Below are 17,694 nucleotides of genomic sequence, written 5' to 3' on the forward strand. Positions count from 1 at the left end.
ATAACTCAGATTTTCAGCTTGATTTCTAGAAGTCAAACAGACCTAAAAAGGGAAGACACTCCCTTTACAATCTCCTGTCACTATTACTAATATGGGCAAGAGATTCCTATTGGTAGTAATATGACTGTCATTTTTTTAATTCCCTGTGTAGCAAAAAAAAAAAAAAAAAAAAAGTGGGGATGTATTCTGAGGTCCAGAGCTTTGGATGTGATAATAGCTAGTGAAAGTTCATTTTATTTTTATTACTTTTGTAATAAAAGCCACTATATGGGCTTTGCATTTACAAATGATAGAAACATTCTTTTAAAAGTAAATTTATTCAGTAAAAAATTGAGTTCCTTTAGAGAAAAATGTTAGGTACACTGTAGTAGAGCTGGTTGGTATAGGACACCAAACAAGGAAACAAAGATAATGAGGATGATTTGGGAAATTCTGACTTAAATCTTCTGGTACTTTAGAGCTGGAAAGACCAGCGTTAAACTCATGGATCATTGATCTCACGGGTGTGGGTCCTTATCCATGAATGTCACCGTCTAATTATATTCATGAATTTAACTTCTGTCTCCTCCTTCACTTCCCCCTCTGTCCTGTGTCTTGATACCCTCATCTGGCCTGGGGGAGGGGGGAGAGTAGTGCAATAAAAACACCCCTGTTTTAATAATACGGTGAGGGAAGACTAAGAGTGACCACGCTGCCCATTCCTCACGTGGGACAGCAAGGGAATGGGGAAAGCCCAGCTCCTCTGGCTCTCTCAAATCCTGGGAAGTTTCAATTCTTCAAACTGGGGAGGAACTGCTTTTCTAAAACTGCTTGGACAGCGGATTCCTTGGCTCCTTTGCGCCCAGCTTCGAATCCTGCGAAGAACCGTGGGAGCGGATCAGAGAAAGTACTGGGTGGAAAAGTAAGGAGGCGGTGCCACAGGGGGGCTGTCCCGCCCTCCCCCTTTCCCGGCTGCAGCACCTGGACCTCAGTCCACCTCCCACCTCTTCGCGGCTTGGAGTGGGGCATTTCTGGAGCGCCCGTGGGGGTCTGAGGGAGGAGACAGTGCACCGTGATGGAGAGAGCCCGAGGGAGTGGGAGGGGGTAGGCAGCCCCCAGGAGCCAGGGAGGCACAGCTCCAGAAGCCCAGAAGAGCCCAGCAGTCTGGAAAAGCCGGGTTTGGATTCTCCCCTCTTTAGAGTACTCAGGAAGTTTGGGGGAGGGGCGAGCCCGCCTCTCCCGTCCTACCGGCGTCGGGCGCTGTCGGGCTGGCAGTGACTGCCGCAGTCTCGGGTCTCACCGCTGTCAGGGTCCCGCCCTCGAGGGGGCTCAGGGTGCTGCTGACAGGCGAGGCCACAGGGGGCAGGCATGGAGGGTCTGGTCCTCTTCAATGCCCTGGTCACCCGGCTGCTTTTCCTTCTGCACTCGCTGGCCGGGGTCTGGCGAGTGACCGTGGTGATGAAGGAGTCGCGGTACTGGTTGCTCGCAGTGCTCAACCTCTTGCTCGTCCTGGAGACTGCGCTCACCCTCAAGTTCAAGCGTGGCAGAGGCTACAAATGGTGAGAATGCCCCGGGAGAGGGAGGGCACGCGGGACCCCGGTGTTGTTCCCCGTGGCACTTGGAAGCAGCCTGAGAGCTCATCCACCCGCAGCCCGCCGTTTCTTGGCTCCTCTCCCACCCCTTTGTCCTCCCTGGGCGCTGGGAAGGCGCGTGAGACGCCCGAGAAGCGCGGGCGCGTCTGTGGTACCCTTGGGTCCCAGGGCATCCCTGGGAAGCCTGGAGTCCTTCGCGCAGCCCAGAGTCACCCCTCCCAGGTTCGGAAACTTGGAACACGGGAAAAAGAAGTGGGGGAGAGTTGATCTGCTTAGCAGAAAGCGCTCCTAGATGGCGGCTATAGGCACAAGGAGGTTGCTGTGTGCTTCGTTGGGGAAATTCAGGGTGTGTGGTGCGCTCGGGTTCCTCTGCGTGCGCGCAGGTGCGGGAATGCCTTTCGCAGGGCATCAACTATCTTTGCAAGTGACGCGCTCCGTGGGCACCTTCGCACGGAGAAGCCACTGGCGGCGCATCTTTGCTTTCAGCGGATTCCCTTCCTCCCAGATCCTGTCGCGTCTGGGTTTCTGCCACTTCCCGTCCTTCTTTACGCACGTATTGTAGTATGGAGCCAGTGCTTCAGGTGCCTGGGCTTGGTGGCTGAGGAACTTATCTTGCCAGGCACCGGCTGTGTGCCACGTTGGCGGAGAAGCCAGCAGGTAGTGGTTAGCCCGTAACCTCAAAGTGCGAGAGCTACAGGCTCTGAGTGTGTTTTATTTCCTCCCCAGGAATGGGGGAGAATGGCAGTAGAATAGAGAAAAAGATTCTCTAGCCATTTTCAAAGCACCTCCCCCAAGCCCATCCATAAGCTCCCAGTAAATTTTCATCTGAAACTTCTCCAAGTTAGGCCTCTTCCCATATGAATTTAACAACAGCAAGGCTGTGTTTTCACATGTTTCTGTGCTTTAAAAATACCTAGGGCCAAAAAAAGGAATAAATCGTATCAGTCCATTTAAAAATTCCATGCTGACACTACAGTGTGCCATCAAGTTCAGAGAGGAGAAAACCTACAACCCTCTACAGTTTTACATATTATACTACAAAAGGGTGTGTACTTCATGACAGACCATAGAAAAAAGGAATTACCTCTGAAGATGATGGGAATCTCGCCTAAATATTCTCCTGCTGAAAAATTTCTAGAATCATCAATGCTCATTTAAGAGCAATATTAATTTAATGCAATGAGGATTGTATTTCATAAACAGCTCATTAAGCAAGGTATTTTCCAGTATTCCTTTTGGAAAACTCAAAGGAAAAATGGTGTTAGCTTCCCAAATAAACCACAGAGTTCAAGAAACCAAAGAGAAGAAAAATGTTTGTTCATCCACCAGGTCCTGTAGTGTTTAGTTTTTACTGAATAGCTTTAATACATTACATATAAATATCTTCCATAATGGGAAAATGAAGTTTAGGCTGAAAAATGTTTCATGTAATCTTGCCACCAACCATCAGAGTTTCTAGGACAAATGTCAACTGCTGAAGAGGCGCCAGTTTAGCAGGACCTGAGATAACCCCTTCCTCTCTAAGATCAGACCAGATTTATTCCAGTTGTGTAGAAGTACTATAGCCAAAGGAACTTAGCTTCACGTCTGTATCATTACTGACTGGTGATTCAAATTGGTGTGTAATTTATATTCAAGAATGTTTGGAGCAAAACTGGGTTACAGTCAATGAGTCAAGTAGAGAATTAGATATGCCAGTATTTAGAGTACCGACCTCAAAATCAGACATAAATGGGGTAAAATATGGACTTTCCTACTTGCTTTCTGTGATACTTTGAACAAGTCGCTCTATGTCTCTGAGCCTTGGACTCCCACCTGTAAACACTTTTACATCAGTTGTTGAAGAATTATATGAAATACTAACATCGATAGTCAATGAATGAAAAAGGAATGGTCTTCTCTAGATCCCCATGTTTCATTTTGTTTTGTTTTATTAAAATATTATTGCATCAACTAGACACATTTTATGTCTGTACCAAACAACCTTGCTTGAGAGACTAACCAGTAAGTCATTGGTTCAGAATTAAAAAAAAAAAACAAAAACTTATTTCATAAAGCAGACTTACTGTAACACTAAACCAAGAAAAGTCTGTCTCAGCATAGTAACAGCATATATTTGAAAATAATCAGAGAAGTTGATAGAATTGGATTATTATAAAATTTGAAGAACAAATGAAAGCAGTATAAATAGGAATGTGACTAACAATGCTTTGTTCTACCAAACATATTGCTAGTGCTTTGATGTTACCAGATACAACTAAATGTGCAATTATGGTAATTTGTACTGTAGATGAATCTCACATGGTATTGTTATAAATTTTAGAAAAAGCAATCAAAAGCACCTAAAAAATACAATAAGTTATCTTTGAAATAATACAGTAACAATGGAAAAGAATTATGATTTGGGGCATATATCATTTCTCAGTTGAAATTTTCTAAGTAAAAAAGGCATTGTTTGTTGCTCTTGAATATCAAGAATAATTTTCTATCAGAAAAATCTAAACTGACAGAATCATTAAGGTATACACTATGGCACTATTTCTATTACCTCTCTAAAGAAAAATATTAATAAAGACCTGTTTGGAGAACTATATAAATACTGATATATCTTGGACTCATGAATCTTATATTCAAATTTAACCCCTTGGAACAAAAATCTCCATATGTAAATTCACACACAAAAAAATACTAACTTCCATCATGTTGGTGGAAAGCAAAGCTGAAAACAACAGTTGAAAAATTATAATCATACTGTACAATACTTTGAAGATATTTAAAATAATGACTAATTTGAACCATTTGGTGCACTTTCAGGTTTTTTTGTTTGTTTGTCCTGGGGATCAAACTCAGGACCTTGTGCTTGTGAGGCAGGGAGTGACACCACTGAGATAAATCCTTAGTCTTGAACCATTTGGTATGTCCACAGTATATCATGAGCACAGAGTGATGCATACAGGGCTTCGTTTTTTAAGAAATGGACTTGGAATAGACTTGTCCTCTGGGTCAATTAGAAATGATTTTTCAACAGTTTGAAGAATAAGAAGGAGAAGGAGGAGAAGGAGAAGGAGGAGAAGAAGGAGAAGGAAAAGGAGAAAGGAAAGAAGCAGTGTCACCAAAAGAAAGGACAGGAAGAAGAGGGAGTGAACAAGGGATCAGCAGCAGTAATAGTTACCCACCGCTTTGAAAATGGATAGAATAGAATGACACTTGAAGGGTAGACTAAAATATGCACACCTATGGGATGAAAAATCTCTTTTCCTTCATCATTGGATTCATGAACCTGCTTTGTATCATTTTGAGTTATTTTAAATATTGTTCTTTTTAATAAATTTATACCTGGATCCAAGCAAATAAAATCTGTAGAAATAATGGCTCAAGAAACACTGTATAGAGGAAAATGTGAACCAAATTTCTTGAAATGTAGCAAATGTATTACATGTGCCCAAGGAATGTTTCTTTAGCTATCCTTTGGAAAGAAAAATGGAACCTGAGTTGCTGAGCTCAGCTGTCCAGGGACAAACATTACATCAACACTATTAACTTGGCAGTTGGAGAAGTTTAACTTGTTGGAATCCTATAGGATTGGAGGGTGAGCCAATGACATGGCTCTTCTTAAATTTAACAAATATGCACAAGCAGAGTTTGCTCTTTTTCTACCTAGTATTTTATTCCACCTGCATAATCACTTATGTTTCTATAAGATGGAAATGAGTATTACTTAGATTAGTATTTTTCTTGATTTTATTCAGTTGTCTGGGCAACAATCCAATAGATCAGTGAATTATCATTTAGGTAAAGTCAAATACAAGACAATATTTCAGTTGCTTTCCAGCCAATAGTGATAAAATATTCCTGAGAGGAAAGAAAAATTACCAAAATTGTGACAAGCTTGAACTCTGTTCACTTGAAAGCAGGCAGTCTCTGAGAATAAGTAGAAATATAAGTTGAATTTACTGGCAAAATCATAGAATTTTCAGCACTGGGCTTGTTTATCAATGTTTTAAAACTACAAGGATTAACTTTTTAATTAATCAATAATAACTGACCTATTTGGTTGTCCTTCTTTATTATCTCTCTTTACTATTTCCTTTATGACATTCAATCAGGTGACTTTATATTGAACTGATTAATACGTAAACATACTATACCAAACATTATGTGACCTGCCCCCCCAAAAAAACCCATCAACAACAAACACAACTAAAATTTTAAAATAAAAGATAAAATTTGGAGTAAGTGCTCACATGGAAGGAAATAAGAATAATAATAAAAAGTTAGCACTTACTATATTCCTGGTTCTTCCAAGTGTCCCACATAGAAGTCTGGTTTGATCTTGTTCTTGACAGCAGTTGTATCCATTTTCTGCCTCTCTGTTCTTCCCATTTTTAGATGAAGAAAGAGAGGCAAAGAGTTGTTAAAGCTGTTCACCCAGGATCATACGGTTAGCAAGAGAGAGAGAGAGAGAGAGAGAGAGAGAGAGAATAGGAAAGACTCTAAACTCCTACTCCTTGTATTTGGAGTGCTGGATAGAGGAGAGGGCCTTCAGTTCATAGTATTTAAGTTGTAGCAGGAAAAACTGATGAGATCTGCATCGGAAGAGAGGCATGCAGAGGCTGGAGACTGGAAGTAAATAAAATAGGTACATTCCTGCCTTCAAAAAAACACCTCATATTTTAAGCAAGGGACTCAGAAAATGACCAAATAGGCAGTCGATAAACAAATGCTATAAGACAGAGCTATATGCAAATAAAGAAATGAATGGAGGCCAGAGCAGCATGGGTACTGAGCAAAGGAGCATGAACAGAGAGGTTCCACTGCATGATCAGAGAGGATGGCTGGAAAGGTGACTTTTGAACTGAAGCTTTAGAAATGAGAAGGAGCTGAACAGGAAGCACAGAAAAGAAAAAAGCCAGGGAGAAGAAAAAAGCCAGAGAAGGGGAAAAGTTATGTGCTTGGAGGCATTTCTGATATACTCCCAAATGATTGATACATGTTGACTTTCTTTTCTGCTTTTCCCTCTTGTCCCTCCTGTGTTCCCTGACTCCACAAGAAACGTTCCTCCTAGTTTTAAAAACTTTGCCATATCTCATTTGAATCACTGCATGCTAGAAATTGTCTAGATGACTCACAGCTGAGAACAGAAAAGACAAATTAAGAATCAGAAGTGATTGTACCTTAAATTGATCTCAAATTCAAACCAATTTTGTAGAAAACTTCAAAGAAATATATTTTGATTATTAAACTACATTTGGAGAGTTCAACAGCGAAATTAAAAAACCTTGATTTGACAGATACTGTACAAAGTCTGATCTTGATTAAGAAGTTTTGAGCAGTACAGGAGAACTTGGTATGATGTAATCCTGTAGAATTTGAAAATATGTACTTTCCTTCACCAAAAATGTTTTTAAAATGCCAGAGAAAAAGTTGGGAAATAAGCACATACACCCCACCCCCACTGATCTCTTTGGTCCCTACAGAGTGGTTTGGAGGGGCAGCCTAGAAATCCATGTGGTCAACTTGGGCACTGGAAATTCTTCCAGAAGAGAGACTGTTTTTTTCCCTCTTCACACTTGCTGTCCGGATTTCCTGAAATGTAGCCTTTATGTTTTAGTCACTCCAGTAGCGTTGTCCACTGTGCATTGCATTTAACAACCCTGCCTGCCATACCTGTCTACAGTTTTCTAATATACTTTACCAGTAGGTTTGTGGATATGTGGGCTTTGTATCATGATCCTTTAGCTCAGTGTAAAATGTGACTTGAGTTTGCATTTGGGGGGAAGCAAACATTGAATGTTACCAGTAAATGGCTTTGATGGAGTAATTCAAGTCATAGTTAAGAGAAAAGACTCTTGGCCCTAAATTAGTCTTGTGCTATACTCTCGACCAGAGGTCTATGTTTTCATCTTTTATTTCACAATGGATTTGGGACCAATATAACTATTATGTCTGCATTTAGATTAGGATCTCCAAGAAAATAAACTATTGAACAGTGACCTTGCCATTTCTACATGAGTACATTCACCGAAGGTCTTTAGAACCAAAACTTAAGGTTAGTACTGTTTTACAGCATTTTGCTCTTGACTGAGAGACAAAGAACAAATTACTGTGGGCAGCTCAAATAGATGAGTATAAATATATCCCTACTTCCAAGATCCATGCATTTCTCCTTCTCATGGCAGTGGCATGACTGTGCATCCAGTATCAGAATAAATGGGAGTGTTTAATTTTTTCCCAACAATGAAAAATTCACCTCTGTCAAGGTATATTCTCTCTGAGCACCTGCCCTGCCTGCTCTGGATGTTCCTCTGAAGGGCCGTAATCCAGGAGAGTGAAGCCTCATTTTATTGAAGAAAAAATTTAATGTATTCTTTTAAAAAATCACACTGAAATAATATTAAGGATATAGGAATTGTGAATATTAAAAGGTCAAGGTGGGTACTGATTTTACTATTTTTCTCAGAGTATATTCCTGCTACCCATAGTATTTAAAGAAGGGATTGTATTTTATCTTCAGTTTATCTGATGGACTTCAAAGAGTAGATAAAATACAACTGACCTAATGTTATACACTTATGAGAATAATGATTAGTTATCATTAAAAAAAAGAGAAATCTGCTAACATCACTTCGGCTGGCAGCCCTGACTGGGTTTTACAGTACTGTTTTCCTTTGCTTCCTTATTTCCCAGATTGAGCCTCCTGTTTTCGTTTACCTGGAATAACGTGCTAATAAATTGGCTGTGTCATTCACTGGCACTTCGCTAATGATAGTGATGAAGATGATGCTGAAGGTGGTCACTGTGGCAATGATAATGGAATAGTAGCAGGTATCCATACTGTGCACTGACAGTGCTTGTGCCTACTGGATAGCCATTATCTCATGTCACCCTCGCACTGACCCTTTGAATGAGTCCTCATGTGTATTGCCATTTTAGGATGATGACACTGATGCACGACAAGGCCACTTCACTTAAAGTCACCTCTAATAATAATAAACCACAAAAGCAATTCTCAGCATCTGATGGGCACGCCCATTTACGAAGCCACACGTCTGCACTGCGTGTACGACCTTGCTTCGTCTTCACATAGGCCTGCTGGTTGCTCCTCTTTGCAGATAGGGAACCGAAGACTTCGAAGGCTTGGGGAAGGGTTTCCCTTCCCAGGATTGAAACCTTGGTAATATGTGTTAACTCCTCTGCTTAGTCCATCACTGCTTTTGTTGTGCTCTGCAAACGATAATCAAATTGGATTTTCCCCTTAGTTGTTAGCGTAAAGGATTTTCTTTGATGGATCAAAGGTCAAAAGTTTAGCTTTTCTTCCTCAAAATTTGAGTAGGTAATTCCCAGGTGACCTACTGATGGGAAAAGAGAGTGATTTTTAGAGGAGGATGAGGATCGTATAGAAAATTTTATACTAAAATGTAGCTCAGAGACAGTCTTGCACAAGCAGATATCCCGGTAAGAACAGAAACAAGTTGTAAAGGAGCAGGAAAAAAATGGAAAAATTCTAGACATCTTCACTTTAGGTCCCAGTGAAGAAACAACCTCTTCTCCAGAACAGATATAAAAATATTACCTTTATAAAGAAAGAAAGTAAAGCATTACATAAATAACACTCACAATTCATTTTATATGCCGAGAGCCTTAAAATTCCTAGTTACCAGCAATTTAAGTTCGCTTATTCATTTAACAAGTATTTGTTATACTAGATGCTCTGATGATGTTCTTGAAGGAACATGAAATGCTTGCAGCTATATAAAAACAATGCAAAACAACATTCTGATAATCAAATAATTTTCCACAACTTAAGTCCCAGAGTACAGAAAAGCTGCAGCATGAAGACACAATCCGCAAAGTTGTCATTTTATACAAAGAGAATGTCAGAGGTAAGTAATTTCTGTACTGTAGTAGCTGGTGGTAGCATACAGGAGTAAAGACATGGGTTTTTCAGGCTGAGGAAGTATCGTGATAGGGGTACTTAGGGTTTCCAGGGAAACCAATTCATTTAGAAAGATGTCACGGCTTTCTTTGTTTCAGAAATATTTTAGGAGAAAAAATAGTACAGTAGATCATAAATTTGATTCAGATTTTCTCCCTATAACTACTTCAGCAGTGAAGCACACTGCTGCCATTGAAATGGGAGCTTTTGAATTGTAGTAAAACGTGTGCTGGCTTCAGACATAGTCTTGGAAAATTTTAGGTTAAATGAGGTATATAGAGTATGAATTTTGCTTTCAGTTTACATTACAATTTGGGAATCCGGCTTTATTTTAAAAACTGACAACAACAAAACAGTGAACATTACACTTAAGAATCCTAACATTTGCCTTTAGAAGTATTTCTCTTTAAAATACCTAAATGAAGGCATTCCTCAGAGTCTTTGGGAGAACTGGAGGGCAGAGGTAAGGGGAAAAAAATGAGAATCAAGACTTGCCATGTAAAGGTACATGATCCCAAAAAGAATGATTGCATTGCAGTGGGTATTCCTGACCCATTCGAAATTCCTCCCTGACTCTTGTGTTATTTGTGCACTTTCCCATAAGATCACTGAGAAAACAAACCTACCATCTGATCTTGGCACCTATTAAAATATAGCCAATCTTGATCTAATTTTCTATTTCTTTGAGAGTCTGATGGGCTTATGGTAATTTAGTCCTGGCCTCCTTTGCACATGGGCAGGTGCACACAGGGCTCTTGGAGGGAGGCAGTGGTAAAAGAATCACTAATTAAGAAAATAAATGGGTGGAGGCTGGGGTCAGGCTAGTGCCTTTCTAGGCATTCAGAGATTGTGTTCTCTACAGAAATGTTTGGCTCGTTTTGAGGAGTTGCAGAAAGGTAGGTGAAATTCAGAGTCTGTTACTTGGGCCACCAAGTTGTCCCTGCACACAGGTGAGAAAGCCTTTGCTGAACAGCCTGCATAGAAACTGTGTACGCTAAAGCTAATTTAGAGAAACGAGTCTATATGTAAGGAGGACAGACAATCCAATTTGTACACTAGGTTTAGGGGCTCAGAAGAGCTCTATTCACTTCATTTCTTTATTTCTGTAAAAAGAAACCCATACATATAGAATGTTCCAGAAAATTTATTGAAGATACTCAAGGTAGTTTAAATGAGATTTTGAATCTTAGATCTAGCCATGCCACTGTGTTTTGTAGAGTAGAAAATATTGAGAAATTAAATACAAATAAAATCTGGATTTATGTGGAAGCAACTTTTGAACATCATGTTTGCTTTACTTAAATACTACCCATTTTTAGGATTATGTATAATTTGAAGTCAGAGAGCCGGGTGTGGTGGCGCATGCCTGTAATCCCAGTACTAGGGAGACTGAAGCAGGAGGATCACTGTGAGTTCAAGACCAGCCTGGGCTACATAGTGAGTTCCAGGTCAGTCTCAACTACATAGAAAGACCCTGTCTGGAAAAAAAAAAAAAAAAAAAAAAAGAAGAAGTCAGAAAGTGAAAAACTAAACAGGATAGTGGGTGGTATTATGATTAATTTTTCCTCTGTATGTTTATTTGCATTGTTATTTGTTTCTAAAAATAAATGTTACTTTTTCAATAAGAAAATAACAATAATTATCATTTTTACAAAGAACTAAATGGAAATTTAATTCTAGACTAATGGTGATTTGAAGTAAATAAAATCCATTGCAAGACTAAATTGCTAAGTGTCATGACATAATCATTTTAGGAGAACATAATTTGTTGAGATGACAACTTTTTATGGTACATAATATTTTGTTTTTGGGCACAATGAAATGAGAAAAAGTAATAAGTATAGCTCTTAAAGAGAGCTCAGAGCAACATTTGGTATGCAGCAAGACCTATATACATATTTGATTAATGAACAAACAAATAAAACAGATGAATTTAACTAACAAATAAATACATAAACAAGGAAAAATACCTTTAAGATATTGCTTGTGTACCTTGGAGACAATTATTAGGCTTGATTAATGGTTGTAGAACTTAACACCACCCCCAAATTAACATGGAATGAAAAAATTATTTAGGGAGGTTTTAATCTAGAGAAAGCAGCAAAGCAAAGTAATTTGGTATTAATGTATTAACACTGGGCAACTTTAGTATTCTGATAGGAAAGTAGTAATTGAAACTGTAATAAATCTGAGTTTCTCAGGGCAGTTGGCTCATTAGCAATAGGATATTATCAGTTTTGCAAACATTTTCCACTTGGATATGACCTATTCATTAAATATCTATATATATATATATATTCATTAAATGTGTTTGTGTGTGTGTCTTAGAGTATCAGGAAACCAGATGTAAGTTATTATTTCTGAGTTGTCCAGATTCTTCTATGGTATTAGCTTTCAAATAAGGTACTCGTAATCTAATGATTCCTGATATCATCTAGACAAAAACTGAAGTGAAATGATTTTTCCTAAGAAAAGGCTTGTAATTACACAGCAAAAGGTGAGAACAGAGCCGATTTACTAATTTATAGAATTTATACTTTCCTTGGTTCACAAAATGAATCACATGGGTTATACTCAAGAATACTATAAACACTCAAAATAATAAATGTTTGTTCTGATATCACAATGAAATATTAAAACTTTCACAGGAGTAGAGCAATATTAAATTAATCTACTTCAATGAGACTTCTGATGAAAATCAAAATATGGTATTTCAACATAAGATTTCTGGTTAAACTAGCACAAAGCATGGAGAAGGTAGAAACGGTAGATCAACTAGGGCCTTATTAAATCACAAGATATTTGTAGGAAGGAGAAAAGGCTATAATTATGATCACATAGATACAATTCCTGGCTTATGTTGACTAAAATTATTAGAGGGCAGTAATTTCATGGCATTAAATGTGAACACACTCATACATATGTGTAATTTAAATTTTTGAAAAATATCTGGAATAAAAGTCAACAGGGAAAGATAATTTTGATTTGAGGGACAGGGAGAGTTTTCTAGAGGAGTCATATACTTGACCTGAATTGGCTGAGATTGGGGGAGAGACTTATTTCTAGGAAGACGTATTTCTAGGAAGGTCTGGGTTATGAGGCATTTAGCTTCTTTCCCAGAACAGAAAGAACATTCTTGTGTGAGCACAGTGAGGAAAAAGGCAGATAACACAGTCCAAAAAGTAGGCAGCACCCTAAGTGTGCAGACTCTTGAAAGCTGTGATGGGCAGATGGCCCACCCAAACCAGGCCTGTGTAATTGCCTTAATGTTGAATGTGAAGTTAGATATAATTATGTCCTCAGCATTACAAACACCCCTTAAATCATCTTAAATAGGTTTAGTGTTGAGAATCATGATTCTAAAACAGACTCTATGATACGTCATTTGAAGAAACCATCTTCAAAGCTGGTATCTGGAGTCATCTTGAAGCCTATGTGCCAAACCTGTTGTTATGAGTAAATTTGCAGAGCTGAGCCCAGGAAAGAGAGCAACTACATCTATTGAGCACCCATAACACTGGCTGCATGGAACACCTGGTCTCACTTACTCTTCATATTATTTTCCCCCATTTTATAGAGAATGCTGAATCATAGGCAAGGTAGTGAAAGGAAGAGGCAGAATTCAAATTTGAATCTTTAAAGTTTGTGAAATTGCTGCTAGGACATATGATTTTTTAATAATCAAAGCTCAAAGAACCTGTGTGATACTGGACCTCCTGAGATAAAAGTCCTTATAGGTGCTAGTAGCCTCCACTCCTTTCATTGGTTCAGTCGGTCCTTTAGTTGTAAATTCAGACCTTTAAACATTCACCTAATAAACATGAACTGCAAGTTTAGTAAAACACTGCGATATTCTGGGGAAAAAGAGATAAAGAAGTAGAGAAAGGGAAGAGATATAAAGAAACATAAAACCCAGGGTCTGCCATCATGGAACTTGCGTGAGGGCAGCTTATGTACACACACTTATAAACTAATACAATATGTGTCAGGTCACTAGAGCAATGCAGGTTAAGAGGAATTCCTGCCATGCTCTGAAATGCAAGTGGGATGTGCACCTGGAGTCATGGGCAAAAGATATTCCAAAAAACGCCTCCATAAAGTGGGGAGATATTGGCTCTAAAGCCATTTCAGACCCTTCTCACATTAGCCACACGAGAGGAATATAGAGAGTTTGCTTCTGAACAGGGACCCATAGGGAGTTCAAGAACATGATGGACTGAGTGAAATATAATTAATTTTTGGAGTCTCAGGATGATTTCTTCTTCCTACCTCAAATAAATGTAATAATGAGGGATTGAAGTAAGATGATTTTATATATATTTTTGAAATGCTAGAGCTCATACCAAACCCTCTACCAATGAGCCACAACCCTAACATGCATTTCTGTTTTATTTCAAATACACAGCCCAGTTGGCAGGACTGAGTTGCTCAGCTTGATAGGATGCCATGGGGGAAGAGGAAAAGGAAATGGAGATAAAACAAGACAATGGAGGCTTTGAATATCAGAGTACAGAGTTTAGATTTTCTATACTAGATAGCACAAAATTTTTAGCCTTGTGCTGTGTGTTTGCATGCCAATTTCTTAAAAATAAATACATTGAAATGGGAGTGTATTTTTTCCAATTATAGAAATAAATCTTATGAATTGAAGATATTTATGTTCATTGTTTTATTTCTAGTTTCTTTCAATAGCCAATATATATTTGGTCTATTGTTTCTCCAGATTATTATTGTAACACCACTGTTAGGGGAGTTAATTTCAAAGTTAATCCTGAGAGTCAGCAAAATTTCTGTCCAGCCAACATTTGATGTGTCCAAACAAAAATTTACATATTCTAACTGTCTCTCTGACTATAATTTACTTCCTTCTCAATTTCACACAGGAAATATTCTCTGCTTGTGTTTCCTTTGACAAGTAAGGTCAAAGAGTTAATTGTTCCTTTTTTAAAAAAAGAGCTTGCTCAACATGGGCTTTTGATATTTCCCTATAGCCCAGTCATCTTAGAAGTCAGATTTTAATAATATCTTGACCCATAATCCCTTTGTTTCAAAATTGGCAAGAAATCAAAACTAGGGGAGTATCTATATTAAATATTGATTTTTAAAGACTTTATTTCTTCTTGCCTGTTCTCCCTTTCTCTCAAAAGCTGAAATAAGGCATTAATGAAAGAGTTAATAATTTTTGAAAATCTACTCTAATGCTTCCTTTTTCATTTAGCTTTCTTTAGCTTTCTCTCCTGATTATAATATAGTTTTAGTAGCATTTCACTTCAAAAGTATTAGTGTGGCTGGGCATTTGACAGAATCCTGTAATCCCAGCACTCTGGGAGACTGAGGCAAGAGGAGCACGAGTTTGAGCCCAGCCTGATTTAGACAGACCCCTTCTAAAACAAACAAGCAGACAACTGAAGATGAAGCTCATTGAAAAAATACTGGGTTCAATCTGCAGTACTACACACACACACACAGACACACACACACTACAATCAAGTCCTAAAAGCATTTTAATAAAATGTATCTACTTACAATATTAACTTTGGGATACTCTATCAAGCAAGAGCCCAATTTAAAATAAAATGGAAATTGAATAAGACCAGAAAGTGTATTATTTTTATCTTATTTCAAATTCTAAGAATACGTTTTAATTTGCACAATGTCTCTTGATAATATCTTCTACCTTTTATTGAATGCTGTCCTCTGCCAAGTACTGTTTTGCAAAAAGTGTGATAAAAATCCCTATGAGAACAATGGGACTGAATGGTGCCCCCCTACAGATGAGATAGGATTTGGATATTAATTTGTTAATTAACACTAAATGAAGTAATAATTGTAGGCTTCTAAACCAATAAAATTGGAAGAAGAAGAGGAGGAGGAGGAGGAAGGAGGAAAAGTGGGAGGGGTGGGAGAAGGGGAGAAGGGAGAGGAAGAAGAGAAAGGAGAAGAAGAGGAAGGAGGGAAAAGTTTCCCCACACAGGAGGACAAATGGAGAAGGGCCAATCAGCAAGCAAATGAAGAGGACTCACCATAACTACACAACACCACCATCCTGATCTTAAACCCCCTCCAGAAGTACAATAACAATCAGTTTTCCCTTTTAAACCATGTAGACTATGGTACTTTGCATGGCAGCCCAGGTTGACTGAGATGGTGACTATACCCATTTACACTTAGGAAACAAATTAAGAGGTCAACATTAGAATGGTATTTGAACCCCTGGGTGTCTGCCCTCCAAAAGCCTGCTCTTAAGAGTCCCCTGTGAACTTTGATCCAAAAAAATAATGAATAGATAGACATACTTTCAAAAACTCCAAAACCCTTCAGCCACCTTTTTTAATTTTAATTTTTTTAGATTTTGCAAACCAACACAAAGCCTGTGAGTTTTTCTTATATATCATCCTTATCATCTGATACTTTTGTGTTCTAGCAGGATATTATTATTTAAGCTCTCTCAATTTCAGGTTAATGCAGAAAAATGTAGCCATTTTTTCTGAAATTGCAATGTTGCAAAATCAGATATTTACTATTGCTGTATTTGCATTTTGTAAAACATATTAAATACAAAATATCCAGTGTTGTGCCTCTAACTAATTGGCAGTGTCCCATTAAACCATATTAAAATTAACATCTATTAATTGGATTAGAGATTCAGTGAGAATGACAGTTGCTAGTGCCTTTTACAGTTACTATGTTTCTCTATAATCCATATGGCAAAACTTACATAATGCTTTCTTCCCCACGGAAATAAACAGTTAAGATAAAAAGGATTGATTTGATGTGATCATGGTGTGTGCATTTGTCTTCTTCCTTTTCTTTTGTTCTTCAATTTTTTTAAGAGCCGAATTATCTTTTTTCCCCTTTTCACAGGTTTTCACCAGCCATATTTTTATATCTGATCAGCATTGTTCCATCACTGTGGCTCCTTGAAATGCATCGGAAGACCCAGGTACTTCCTTTTAGAAAATAGGAAATTGGATTCAGCTATAAACTACTTTCACACTATGATTTGACTTATTTCAGAAATGCATTTTTCTAAAGGGCTGGAATTATCAAGAATTGAATAAATAAAAGGCCATTGGCAAGAAGAAATGACTCCAAGATCTGTCAAAGAAGTAAAATTATTCAGTTTGTTTCAGACTCAGGATAACCTAGTTAATTAATAGATTGTGTTAGTCATTTTGTTTCTAAGACTTCCTCCCTCACCTGAAATATATTTAATGTTTTCATCGGAATGTGGAAATTTGATTTTAACCCTTGCATCTTCAGTGAGTTCCTCTGTTGTACTAAGAATGAGCAGACCTCAATAATCGGAAATACTGTAAAATGACATTTTTAGAAACTATAAATTTTTTTAAAAGACTTCATCTGTGCTATGTAAATACATTAAAAGTCAAAGTGACTTTAAAATACAAGTTACACAGTTTATTAAAGAATCATTTTGGGGAGTCTCATGGACTCATAGTTAATGGGTGATGCTACTGCAAAGCCCAAAAATGAAAGTTAAAGGAGAGAAGTTGGAAAAAGGAGGGCTTATATGTATTAGCCCACATCAGCTTAGAAAATAAATAAGTGTCTATATTTTTTATGTAGAGACTGTAATTGAGTTTCCTCCTACATAGACAATGCTAGTTAGTAGCCTGTAGACTGAGTTCCCCTTTCCTGCTAATCCTGCCCCTGTACGACTCCAGGAGGCCAGTCAGCAAAGTCATTGCACCCCAGCGTGGGCTTCAAGGTTTAAACTGTAGGATGGCATTACAGATAACTGTATTATATAATATTTGTTGCCATCATTGATAAAATATTTAGGCAAAATCTGTGGGAATTTGTTCCTATACAATTTTTTTGCTATGTTTAGTCATTTTATAGAAAATATAAGCCTTCAATATATTGCTTATGCTTGCCCCAAATTTTAGGTATAGAGAAGAAAAAATATTTTCTCAAGTCTCCTTCTGAAAAACATTAAAGTCATACGCTATTTCTACATCTGTATGAAAAGTATTTCCATAAGTGAAGATTGATTTGTTTAAGCTACCATGACTTTTAAAGAAAGTAAAATGAAGAATTAGAGGACTGCTTCTACCTCCGAACTCTTACTACTTAGTGGGGTATGAAAATTAGCTCCTTGCAAGTGCAAGGACCGGAGTTCAATCCCCGGTACCAAAAAAAAAAAAAAAAAAAAAAAAAAAAAAA

At 38.0% G+C, this 17,694-nt stretch overlaps 1 protein-coding gene across 1 annotated transcript in view; it reads left to right on the forward strand.

Moving 5' to 3' along the window:
• Window positions 1–1,326: 1,326 nt before the first annotated feature.
• The window catches only part of Tmem26 (transmembrane protein 26), a 38,567-nt gene continuing 22,199 nt past the window's right edge, over window positions 1,327–17,694 (forward strand). Inside the window, exons 1-2 of the mRNA XM_010645653.2 lie at window positions 1,327–1,538; window positions 16,372–16,450. Of these exons, the coding sequence (XP_010643955.1) occupies window positions 1,348–1,538; window positions 16,372–16,450 (270 nt within the window). The 5' untranslated portion in view covers window positions 1,327–1,347. The remainder of the gene's footprint in view (window positions 1,539–16,371; window positions 16,451–17,694) is intronic.

The sequence above is a fragment of the Fukomys damarensis genome, unplaced genomic scaffold (genome assembly GCF_012274545.1).
Source record: "Fukomys damarensis isolate Sample0158 unplaced genomic scaffold, DMR_v1.0_HiC HiC_scaffold_20, whole genome shotgun sequence".
In the NCBI taxonomy this organism is placed as follows: domain Eukaryota; kingdom Metazoa; phylum Chordata; class Mammalia; order Rodentia; family Bathyergidae; genus Fukomys; species Fukomys damarensis.